Source organism: Podarcis erhardii (genome assembly GCF_964252035.2).
Source record: "Podarcis erhardii genome assembly, chromosome: 3".
NCBI classification, from domain to species: Eukaryota; Metazoa; Chordata; class Lepidosauria; order Squamata; family Lacertidae; genus Podarcis; species Podarcis erhardii.
Genome location: NC_138507.1, coordinates 115,852,232 through 115,865,202, shown reverse-complemented (window position 1 = coordinate 115,865,202; position 12,971 = coordinate 115,852,232). Strand labels below are relative to the sequence as shown.

Here is a 12,971-nt window from a genome sequence, read left to right as displayed (position 1 = left end):
CCAGCACATATTCAGAAGCATACTGCCTCCAGCAGTGGAGGTAGAACTTCACCGTGGTGGTTATAGCTTTATCTTCCGTAAATCTGTCCAATCCTCTTCCTAAACTAGGGGGTTTAGGAAACAGCCACACAACCTTTTCTGTTGCATGGCTTGTGGGTTGGGGAGGGACCCTCATGCCATTGCAGTAAGCTGATGCCACAAGTTCATGGGGAGAGGGGAGGGAAACGGGGAGACTCTAAGTTGTATAGTCACTTTTTACATTGCCCACAGGCGGAGGAAAAAACAGCTGGGAAAGGGTATCTATTGTATGAAGGGTTGAATTTGGATGGTGTCCATGCTACAAACAAAATATTGCTGCTTTGCGTTGTCCTGAGCAAAAGCTCGCTCACTTATTGTTAAATTTGCCCTTCCTAGTTGGACCCCTCCTTCCAATCCTTAATGCATCAGCAATCTTGCATCGACTGTTAAAACATCTCCAGGAGGTAAAATGGTCAGTCAATAGCTTTCATAATTAATCAAGTACTAATAGACAAATTAGAAATTGTGTTTCTTCAAAGCAGGAGGTAAATCACTCATGGATTTTAACTGTCTTTCTCGCCTTGTATTTTCTTTCTTTCTTTCTTTCTTTCTTTCTTTCTTTCTTTCTTTCTTTCTTTCTCTCTCTCTCTCTCTCTCTCTCTCTCTCTCTCTCTCTCCCACCACCATACAGGAATGGTAAAAGTAGAAACTTGTTTTTCATCTGAGCAAATGAAGAAAAATATTACATTTTATACTCCAGTAAATAAATGAAGCCTTTCCCCCCCTACGTAAGAAATCGATACTAGCCTTTACAACAGTTGAAGATGTTATGAAGAAAGTCATTTACCAAATTATGGGACGTAAGGCTTTTATTGATTACTGTAGGTTAGAAATTTTGGCATTGTGAGCGCTGTAATATAATCTGCTGCCCCAACAAGAAGCTGAATGAAATACAGATTATATGGTGAAACTGCAATGCATCATTTGCTATTAGTGGACTGGTAATAATTACCAGTTTCAAAGCTGCTCCCCCCTCCATGTAATCTTTACTCTCTGCCGTAACAGCCTTTCTCATTGACATTATGATTATACCAGCTGCCCTTCTGATCCAGAATATCTAGTTGATGGGAATGCTAAAATGCAATTACAAAAACTGTTATGTTGTATCCTCATTATAAGATACAGTGCTATTTCCACTGACCTAATACATAAACTAGCAAAGCAGGGGTGTGTTGCATTGTTAAGCAGACCAGAGGGTGATAGCATCACTTGCTGCAGTTTTTATAAAAAGCTTCTAGTTTATAACAGCAAAATGAAATGAGAACTATCCACATTGCCAACTGCTTTGACTTCCCTGTTGCCTTCTCCACCCCACTTTGTCCTCTCTGGACCCTCACCCAAAGCCCACAAACAAGCGTTCAGAAATCTGCATGCCCAATTGAGTTTTCCTCTTTCCAGAAGATTTACGTATTTATCTGCTGCCGTCTTCAGCACCCTGCGCTAAACATCACAGTAAGGTTCATTAAAAAGCTGGCATTGGCAGAAGAATGAAATGTTAAATATTATTCCAAAGGGGTTCCTTTAAAGCAACCAAAATGTTAAACACCTGCCAGAGATGGCTGAATCTCTCTTTTTCTTCCTCCCTCCAATTTCTCTCTTTCTCTCTCTCTCTCTTACTCACCCAATTCAGATTGTCAGACTAAATGTATAATAATAGAGAAACCTGAAGCTACAAGCAGGGGTTGGGGGGGGGGCTCTGTGTGAGTCGCAGTAGACATAACTGTAAAGCTGCCTGCCTGTCATTTTCCAAAGTCATTTATTCAACACATTGTATAATGAAAATCCCCCTTATAAAGCTTTTTCTTCTCCTTCTTTGAAGTGAGGAGGAAAACAAGAACAATGAAGATCACTTGATAGGGGGACTTCAGCGTTTTTCTTTCAAAACCCATCCACTTCATACTTCCCTCCCTTCTCTCTACCCGCACGTACATTAGGCATATGTTTGGAAACCTAATTTTGGCATCTACTGTCTAATCTTGTAAAAAAGATTTGCCCACAAGTGGGTTATATTGAGTGAGATTATAAACACCGCCGTAAAGTAAATCACAGGTCAGCCTAGAAGATCAGCACACAGTCAAATACCATTGTAAGCCTTGCTTGTTCAAAGACTAGTACAGTATATAGAAATACACTCTGTGTGTGTGTGTGTTCGCGCGCGCCCCCCCCCCCATGCATTCCCAGGAAGAGCTCGGCAGTTTCCGCATTTTCAAAATGGTTTGTTAATGTCACAATTAGCTGCCAAGATATTTATTTATGCTAATTTTTGCTGTCCTCTCAATGCCCCTCATTGTTTTTGGTGGAAACAGACCACTGAAAGAGAACAATAAGGATTTATCCCTTTTACAGTTTATTTTTTTCTCTCCAGTTCATATGAAGCTGCTTATACTGCTCAGACAGTTGGTCCATTTAGCTTCAGCAACACCCATCCCAAAACCTCATAGATAGAGAGGTATTTCCTTGCTTCCAAAGAACCTTTATGTAAAGATGCTGGGGATTGAACTTGGGACCTTGACATCCTCTCCCATCAAACCACAGTCCTTCGCCATTTTGTTGGACTGCATTTTCCATCATGCCCAACCATTGGCAAGACTGGCTGGTATTGATGGGGGTTAAAGTCTTAACCATTTCTGGAGGCTCATGGTTTCCTCATCTCTGGCCTGGCAGAACTGCACTGAATGTGACAGTCCTGTTCCTAATGGGAGAAGCAGTATTTCCTTCAGTGAGGACATAAATGCTGTGAACTTCAGGCAGGCGCCCTTAAGCATCTCTGTGTCCGTGCATCAGGGCTCTCACATATTTGTACAAGCTATTTATGGATATATGTCTGCTGCAGGTGTAGCAGAATTGCAGTGTAAAATGTGGAGTTGCTCTTGGGAATGACAGCACCAGGGATTCCCAAGGGGGCAACTACCAAGGGGGTACAAAGAACTGTTGTTGGTGATTGTCCAAGCTACCTGACTATTTGCAGGGGAAAACTAAAGAGGATAAGCATCACTGCCCTTTTCTGTCAAGGGACTAGACTCAACAAGTAGATGGCAAACAACAACAACCACCACCTTCCACCCTCCCAGTTCCAGTTGTAGCACTCGCTAGTTGACAGGCCAGTCCTACCATTAGGCAGAGTGAGGTAGCTGCCTCAGGCAACAGAGGTGAGGCATTGGATATCCTCTACCCCCTATGTTAGCGTGTTGCCCTCAGGTGTGGTGGAGGATGCTGACCAATCACCAGTGCTGAAGTAAGAGTTAACTGCAAGTCCAGAAAGCAAGGTGGGAGGACCATCTCGTCCTTGCCTCAGGCTGCTAAATGTATTGGGCCAGCTCTGCTAGGTGATACTTAAATTACAGTACACCAAGGGATTCAATGTGGGGTAGCAGAGTAGACTTAATACTGGGTAGGGCAAAGTTGAGATCCTACAGCCAGAGACGTGAGGTTGCCCCCAAGATTGGGAGGGCGCAATGCTGTTGCGCGTGTGCGATGTCATGCGCATTGTGGAAGGCCGAGTGCTCTGGAGGAGATGGCCACTGGACCTGCGGTGTACGACATCACATGCGCATAGGGCTGCCTGAAAATTGAGGGGGCCCAGCCCTCCTAAAACAAATATTGAGGGGATCAAGGTGTCTCGGCCCCCAATAGTAGGCACGCCTGCTTATTGGCCGACCACGGGCCAGTCACATGGTTGTTATCAGTATAGCAGGAAGCAGGACCATGTGATACTGGTTAAAATAAATTGTTACTTATACAGTAGATAGATATATCAAATTTCAGATATATAGCTGCATTTCAAAATGACATTTACAGTGTTAAGCATTTTAAAGAAAAGCAAGATGGCTCCTGTAGGTTTCTTCTATTTAGCCCCTCTAAATTTGGATATTCAGCTAGTTTCTTAGCCAGATGTTGGATCCAAGTTATCCAAATCCATGTTTATCTAGCTATCCAGCCATCTGGTTATCAAGATTTGTTTGGGTGACCCATAAGCCAGTTGGAGAAAGAAAGGCTGTGCTATATCATATATTTCAGGCTTCATTTTCTCAGCTGACAGCTTGAAACAAGGATTTTTACAGAATAAGTTTTTTAAAAAACAAAAAAAAAAATCACATGCTTCCAAATGAGGACTGGCATATAATTAATTGGCTTAGGCTCTGATCCTATGAGATATGCACCCTTATCTTTGGCATGTATTTTCATAATTTATTTAAGCAGGACTTACTTGGAAATAAGTACGGTTAGGATTGCAACACTAGACCATAACCATGTGCACTAAAATACTTCCTTGGAAGTAAACCAGAAAATGTATATTTAAATAATCTCATTAAAAATTAGTGGAGGTACCTAAATTTGAAGTTATTCATTCCCCTTAGGTTAAATACTGTTAGGATCACAGTATCCTATGATCCTCCAATAATGGATCAGATTAATCCCATGAGACCATAGCAGAACTACTCCAAATCCAGAGACTTGATACTTCTGGCTTTAGATTACAATTATAGCAGTGCATATCTACATAGCAGTATGCCCCACTGAGCTCAATGGGTCTTACTCTTAAGTAAACTATGCTTAGGATTATGGCCACAATGTACATTGGTATAAAGGCCTTAGCTATATGTGGAGTATATCTGCTTATGTGTTAAAGTGTTTGCACTTATTGCTGAAGTTTATTTCTGAGGAAAGGAATGACTTTCAAGAAAGAGTAAAAAGAGTCGACAAATACCAGGCATATAAAGCAGAGGTTTATAAAATTATTCATGATGTAGAAATATGAAATATTAGAATTGGGGGGGGGGGTCATCAAATGAAATTGGTTGACAGATGATTGGGGGTGGCTCTAGAAAAGGATCAGACACAATCACAGACTTGAGAGGTCTATCTTGATGGCTAAGTGGGACCTTCATGTTCAGAGGTAGTTTGTCACTGAGTGCCAGTTCCTGGGGATCATCAACAGTTGGAGTTGGCTATTGCCTCTAAGCCCAGTTGTGGGTTTCCAGGAAGCATCCAATTGGCCATGGTGGGAAGCAGGATGGGAGACTAGAAAGATCTTGGGTCTGGTCCAGCACCAGTTCTTGTCAGACGTTCTTAAGGAAGCTATTTGGTTATTAAACATTGATGCTACTGTGGTGTTTTGTTTTGTTTTTTGCAGGTAAAGATGAACCCAGCAGCTACACATGTACAACATGTAAACAGCCATTCAACAGCGCCTGGTTTCTCTTGCAACACGCACAGAACACTCATGGATTAAGAATCTACTTAGAAAGTGACCACGGAAGCCCCCTAACACCGCGGGTTGGTATCCCATCAGGACTAGGTGCTGAATGCCCTTCACAGCCACCGCTCCACGGGATCCACATTGCAGACAATAATCCCTTTAACCTCCTTAGAATACCCGGATCGGTTGCAAGAGAAGCTTCGGGTCTCGGAGAAGGGCGCTTCCCTCCCACGCCGCCTTTGTTTAGTCCCCCTCCAAGGCATCACTTGGATCCACACCGCATAGAACGCCTGGGTGCCGAAGAAATGGCCCTTGCAACCCATCACCCCAGTGCCTTTGACAGGGTGCTGCGACTCAACCCCATGGCCATGGAGCCCCCAGCAATGGATTTCTCCAGGCGGCTTCGGGAGTTAGCTGGAAACACCTCTAGTCCGCCATTGTCACCGAACCGGCCCAGTCCTATGCAAAGGTTACTGCAACCATTCCAGCCAGGCAGCAAGCCACCCTTTCTGGCCACGCCGCCTCTCCCTCCTCTTCCCGCTCCTCCCCCTTCCCAGCCTCCCGTCAAATCCAAGTCCTGTGAATTTTGTGGGAAAACCTTCAAGTTTCAGAGCAACTTAGTTGTCCACCGCCGCAGCCACACTGGAGAAAAACCTTACAAGTGCAACCTTTGCGACCACGCGTGCACTCAAGCAAGCAAGCTAAAGCGCCACATGAAAACCCATATGCACAAATCCTCCCCAATGACAGTGAAGTCTGACGATGGCCTCTCCACGGCCAGCTCCCCAGAGCCTGGAACCAGTGACCTTGTGGGCAGTGCTAGCAGTGCCCTAAAATCTGTAGTGGCCAAGTTTAAGAGTGAGAATGATTCCAATATGATTCCAGAAAATGGGGATGAAGAAGAAGAGGAGGAGGAGGAGGAGGAAGAAGAGGAAGAGGAAGAAGAAGAGGAGGATTTGACTGAAAATGAACGGCCAGACTATGGGTTTGGCATTAATCTAGAAGCAGCTCGTCACCATGAGAACAACTCCCGGTCTGTTGATGAGAACCGCTCCATGCCGGGTGTCATGCAAGGGATGGTTCTGAGCTCCATGCAGCACTTCAGCGAGGCCTTCCATCAGGTCCTTGGAGAAAAACATAAACGAGGGCATTTGTCCGAATCTGAGGTACATAGAGACACTTGCGACGAAGACTCGGTAGCTGGTGAATCCGATCGCCTCGACGATGGCGCTATTAATGGTCGGGGGTGTTCCCCTGGTGAATCTGCCTCTGGAGGTTTGTCAAAAAAGCTGCTCTTGGGTAGCCCGAGCTCCCTAAGCCCTTTCTCCAAGCGCATCAAACTTGAAAAGGAGTTTGAGCTTCCCGCAACAGCTATGCCTAACACTGAAAATGTTTACTCCCAGTGGCTAGCTGGGTACGCTGCCTCTCGGCAGCTAAAAGATCCATTCCTCAACTTTGGAGACTCCCGACAATCGCCTTTTGCTTCCTCCTCTGAACACTCCTCCGAAAACGGAAGTTTACGCTTCTCGACGCCTCCTGGGGAGATGGATGGAGGGATATCAGGCCGCAGCGGTACAGGAAGTGGAGGGAGCACCCCGCATATTAGTGGTCCAGGCCCTGGAAGGCCTAGTTCAAAAGAGGGCAGACGCAGCGACACTTGTGAGTACTGTGGGAAAGTCTTCAAGAACTGTAGTAACCTCACTGTCCACAGGAGGAGCCACACTGGGGAAAGGCCTTATAAATGTGAGCTGTGTAACTACGCGTGCGCCCAGAGTAGCAAACTCACCAGGCACATGAAAACGCATGGTCAGGTGGGGAAGGACGTTTACAAATGTGAAATTTGTAAGATGCCTTTTAGCGTGTACAGTACCCTGGAAAAACACATGAAAAAATGGCACAGTGATCGAGTCTTGAATAATGACATAAAAACTGAATAGAGGTATATTAACATGTCCCCCTTCTCCTCCCTTTCCCCAACCAACTCCCCACCCCACCCCCACCCCACCCCGGTGTAGAGATTTTCTAGTCCCTTGTGAGTAAAATAATGGAAGCTAAGGATGATATTAAGAAAGTGCTAGTCACCAGCACACCTGTTTTCATTTTCATGTTTTATTTTATTTTTTTATTTTTTCCTCTTTTCGTTTCTGTTTTCACCATTTGAATGCATGATCTGTATTGGGGGCAATACTACGCAAACTTTGAGCCTTTCTCTTGTGCAATAATTTACATGTTGTGTATGTTTGTTAATTTTTTTAAAAAAAAATAGACAGCATGTATGGTATGTTATGGCTGTTTTTTTAAAAAAATTGTCCCCTGATTGGTTGCTGAGCAAACAAAATGATAATACCCACCCACCCACCCAAATACTAACTCAGACAGCTATGTACCCATTTCCTGTAATGTTCCAGGAAAAAGAGAGGGGGGAGGAAAATCAGAATAACGAAAACATTTTTTAACAGAACCAACCATGCTACGTGCATTCTGTGACACATATCATGTACAGTTTTGTTTTGAAATGTATAGGGGCAATGTTCTTTGAATTAACCCTCTCTGGACAGATGGATAACACTGAAAAGGGAAAAGGGTATTCCACGGTGTTATCTCAATTTCTGTCTTTAAAAGGATGTTAACGTATCAGTGGTTTTTGTGGTGGGGGAGGGAAGGGAAAAAGTAGGCCTTTAATTGAAAAATAAGGACATAAAAGAAAAAGGTAAATTTGTACTATCATTTGGTTTAAGAAATGGAAATCCGAGTGCCTTGAATCTATTTAAGCCATGTTGGTGGCAACCCTACTTGTTCTAAACTTGTAGCTCAATTTTCGCACTGGGCAATGTAAACGAGTCCTTTAGGACCTAGCCGATAACTCTATATTGTATTTCTCACAACAGTGGCTACCTAAATCAAATAATTAAGAAAGGAAACCCAATACGTCCTAGTTAATCATCATTCGATCCTACCCATGCACTCCTGTTCCAACTAACCTCTGCCCAAAGTCACCTAGTTCAAAGGGTTGTAGCCAGTCTTGGTCCTACTTAAGAGTAGTTCCGTTGAAAAGAATGGACAAGACTAATTTAAGTGCATTGATTTCAGAGGATTTACTCTGAGTATAACTTAGTTGAATACAACCCAAATTGATTCCCCTCCAGAGTGTTGAAAACATCCCGGGACCATTGCAGATGATCTTTCTCTCATCCTGTTACCCAACCAGTACCCTGTCTCCCTCTCTTTGCCCCGCCCCCTTGCAATTTTGAGATTCTGATCATTATTCTGATGATTAAAAAATAAGAAGAAAATGAATGTGAAAAGTGCAGAAGGCCTTGAAAGATGATTAAATACACTAGGAAGAAAATTCATGTTTTAAAGATTTTACCAATATCTTTTAGTGATTCTGGCACACAAAAGGACACAAAACCTAAAAGGAAGAAGAATGAAAATAAGTAAATATCCGAATTAAGTTGGTTGTCAACTTGACAATCAAATTAGAAACGTACAACCTTGCATACCTACCGCATATCCATCTATTGATCTCTCTCTCTCTATAGGGAAAGACATATAAAACAGTCCGGCAATAATATATTACTGAGTGTAACACATAGCAAAAAAAAACAACAACAAAAAAACATACAGTGATTTATTAGCACAATGTGGTACTGCTTGCCATTTAAAACTAAGAACAGGTTATAAGCTAATATTGATATGATGATTAACTATGAACTATTAAGATTTGCCTTGAAGTGTGACATTCTGAAAAAGAAGAAGAGAGAAAGAGAATTTAGAAAGAGTAGCAGAGAGTATGTCTGTGCTCCCTAAAAGTTGTACTTCATTTTGTTTCTTTTTACCATATGCTATGTGCTCGTTGTGTTGACATGGGAAAAGGATTCATTGTTGTTATGATTAAGCTAGGATCTGCCCCGTTCGATGTTCACATAGCACTTGACTCTGCCTGTTGTGTATGTCTCTTTTTCCTTTAATCAGAGGTACACAGGTTGAGTATAAAAAAAAAACCTTTTAAGACTGCTCAGATAGGACAATTTAAATGCACTGTACAATTTTCCCAGTTTACAGGTCTCTATACTTTTAAGGGAAAAATTGCAAGATTAATGAAAAAAAAAATTAAAAAATATATATGAGCATGATCTCATGATGAGCATATAAGAAACTCTGCCAGCTTGCCATTTTACTTGACTTAATGACTGGGACTCAACGTTACGGCGCTGTGAATGGGAACAGGTCGTACAATTATATAAAAAAGAACGAATGATTGCTCTCACTCCTACAGTGCAAGGATGGGTTTGGTTTTTTTTGTACAAAACTTTTTTAAATATAAATGTTATGATTTTTTTTTTAACAAAAACACTTCATTTTGTTTAGGGGAGAAAAAACAAACTTGTATTTTAGGGTTCATTGTCTTGGTGGTGTACAAGACCTGCTCTTCATTGAAAACCAGTAGTGGAAAATCCTATGCCTTGGTTATATACACAACTCTTCAGGTTGTAAAATAAATACATTGGGGAAAGGGTTAAGAATATATAGTACTTAAAATATAGGAAAATGCACACTCCTGTTGGTTCCTATGCTAAGAAGAAGAGAAAACAAACAAACAAACAAACAAGAAGAAAAACACATTTATGGTCTCTTTTTTCTGTAATTTCTAGAATGGTATTTGAATTTAATGTTCACCTAGAGTAGGCACTATAGTATTTATAATGAAGCTTGTATTTTTAACTGTTGCTTGTTTCTCTTTAAAAAAAAGAAAAGAAAGAAAAGGTATCATTGAACCTTTTTTTGGTAGTGGAAAAACACACACACACACATGCACGCACACACAGACAAAACAAACAGGCTGCCACAGTATATTTTTTTAATTTGGCAGGATAATATAGTGCAAATTATTTGTATGTTTGAAAAAACCATTTTTTTTAGAAGAAAAAGTGTGACATTGTACAGATAAGAGGCCATATAATGGCTGTTTTGGGGGGAGGGAGGGTGGGGAGGAAAAAAAGAGAGAGAAAGAATCTGTTTGAATGTCGCACTTAATGAGCGTTGCAGATGGTTGTACATATCAAAGGGGGTTACTTTTCTTTCCGCTGCCATATTGTATGCAGTAATGCAAGGTGATGATGTTGGTTTGTTCCGTAGTGTGCTCTTTCGTCCCCTTTTTTCTTCTTCTCTTACCCCTTTACATTCCAGCATCTTTAAAAATAAAAATCTTCATATGCAGTAAAAGGAGAAAAAAAAATTTAAAAAAACTAGAACGAAAGGAAGAAAAAAAATTAAAAAGTTTCGCAGGTTTTTTTTTCCATTGCCAAAAAGAAAAAAAAATTAAATGGTGCTTTATATATTTAGATCGGAAAGGATTTCATATGCAAAGCATATTAAAAAAGAGAGAGAGACAGAGAGAGCGAGAGAGACAGAGAGAGCGAGAGAGAGAGGAGCCCCTCTGGATACGAAACCTTTTTTGTATATGGCAATGCAAAATATTTTGTTATTATGGGCCTTTTCTATTCCTGTAATGAAAGCTGTTTGTCGTAACTTGAAATTTTATCTTTTACTATGGAAGTCACTATTTATTATTGCTTACACGCTCTGTTCAGAACAGAGGCGTGGGATTTGATCTTTGTTTTTTTTAATTGTTTTTTTTTATTATTATTTAGATGACCAAAGGTCATTGGCAACCTGGCTCTTTATTGTATTTTTTCTTTTGGTTTTTGTTCTAGTCTTTGTTAAGTTCTATTGGGAAAACCACTGTCTGTGTTTTTGGGGTTTTATTTTTATTTTTTATTTTTTTATTTTTATAAATCGGGCAGTTGTCTGCATTACCCTGTTCATTCACCCATTTTGTCCCTTAATTGAAAAATAAATAATAAAAAAATAAAAAAACTGCTTAAGTACATTCCATAAGCTTTGCGTGTCCTCATTTGACACACTCTGTAAATTTCCCTCAGCGAGAGAAGCAGCTTTTAAGAGAAGACCACGAGGTTTTCTTCATGGGGGCATTTTGATGTACGTATTAGTAGCCTAAAGACCCAGAAAGCTCCCTATTTATATCACAATAAAATGCTTTGCCCCTGGGAACAGTGTCTTGTATTAAGAGCAAAGATCTTGCTTTATTTTATTTTTTCAGCGGAGGGGACCTTTCTTTTCCATATGGATATCCCCCTCCGCCCCCCATTTCCCCTCTTAAGAATGGAAGATGAACTGATTGGCCACAACATCCAATTCATTCATATCCGTCTGTGAAAAGGGACTCTCAGCCAGCCCTCCCCCTCAGCCCCCACTTCCTGCACCATTGCGTACAATCACAGACAAGCTCAGAAACGGAAACAATATGCAACTCCCTCCCTGTGAGCCCCTCCCTCGCCCACCTTAAAATAAACTCAAAACCCAACGTGACAGGTGAACTGGAAACATCTCTGTTGTGCCACCCAGTGCCGTAGCAAAAGCAGAAGCTGCTTGTGGGCGCACCTGCCTGCACTCTGGGGGCGCATAGGGGATGTCTGTGCTGCGCATCCCCAAAAGCAGGCCCAGCTTGGCCCAACCACTTGGGGAACAACCTCTTTCTCACATTTTGTCCGGTTGGAACGAAAGCCGGGATGGGAGCTGCTCTTCTTTTTATATATTCTGTACAATGGATAGGTTTTATCAAAACGTTGTGTATACATTGTCTTTAAATATCTGGACTCTGGTTCTGATTACATATATATATATTTTTCCTCCTGAGAGGTCTGTATATGTTGTCAAGTTTTACGAATACTGCATGTTGCAGCATCTATTTGCTTTATTAAAAACACATACCTCTGTGATACCGTCTCTTGCTCTTCCTAGTGTAACAGAATGGCTTATTTCTCATTTGCCTTTTTAATTTGTAAGAAATTGTCACATTGTTCTCATTCAATAGCATTTTTGTTGCCTTATTTTGTCCAACGCCTCCTCAAAATACATCACTTGTTTTAAGTAACTGAGGAAATACTATATTTTCCCCTCCCGCCGGCCCCCGTGCCCCCATGCTTTTGCATGGGTTGGTCTCATGTTACGCATCCAAGTGGAGAGGACCCTTAATACATCACCGCTCAGTTGTCCATTGGCTGAGGACTGAACTCCACTAGGAACATGGGAAGCTGTCTTATACCAAGTCGGACCATTGGTCCATCTAGGTCAGTGCTGTCTATACTGACTGGCAGAAGCTTTCTGGGATTTCAGGTGGGGGACATTCTGCACTTCACCTGGAGATGCCTGGGACTGAACCTGGGACCTTCTGCTTGAGAGGCAGATGCCCTACCACTAAGCTATGGCCTTTCCCCACTGCACCACCTAGCTGGGCAAACAACATGGTGACCTAGTACGGCCACCAACCTGGTTGGCAGCAACTGGTCCATCTCACACTGCTCCAGGTTTTTGGGGCACTGAGTAGCATGCAGTTCTTCAACGTTGGGAGAGCTTCATGTACAATGCCACTACCACGTCATAGAACGAGGGAGCCCCTGCTTGCATAGAGCTCGTGCGCAACAACAATATTTAATAATAAAGAAACAAGACTAGCCTGCCTAACATTTCACATACAATGTCATAGTAAGTGAAGGGCATCAGATTTCCATTGCATGGGAACCAGAAATGGTCATCTATGCTTAGTGAAAGTACCACCTCCCAGAGCCTAAGGTGGAGGGGCTGCAGGAGGAACAGAGAAGCTCCACTG

At 42.0% G+C, this 12,971-nt stretch overlaps 1 protein-coding gene across 3 annotated transcripts in view; it reads left to right on the top strand.

The window, feature by feature from the left end:
• The window catches only part of BCL11A (BCL11 transcription factor A), a 248,694-nt gene that overhangs the window by 222,911 nt on the left and 12,812 nt on the right, over window positions 1–12,971 (top strand). For 2 of the 3 annotated variants that reach the window (XM_081854647.1, XM_081854646.1), the window contains one exon: window positions 5,213–12,081. In XM_081854647.1, coding sequence (XP_081710773.1) covers window positions 5,213–7,215 — 2,003 coding nt within the window. In that variant the 3' untranslated portion in view covers window positions 7,216–12,081. Of the gene's footprint in view, window positions 1–5,212; window positions 12,082–12,971 lie in introns of those variants that run through there. The other variant, XM_081854648.1, reaches the window with a different exon arrangement.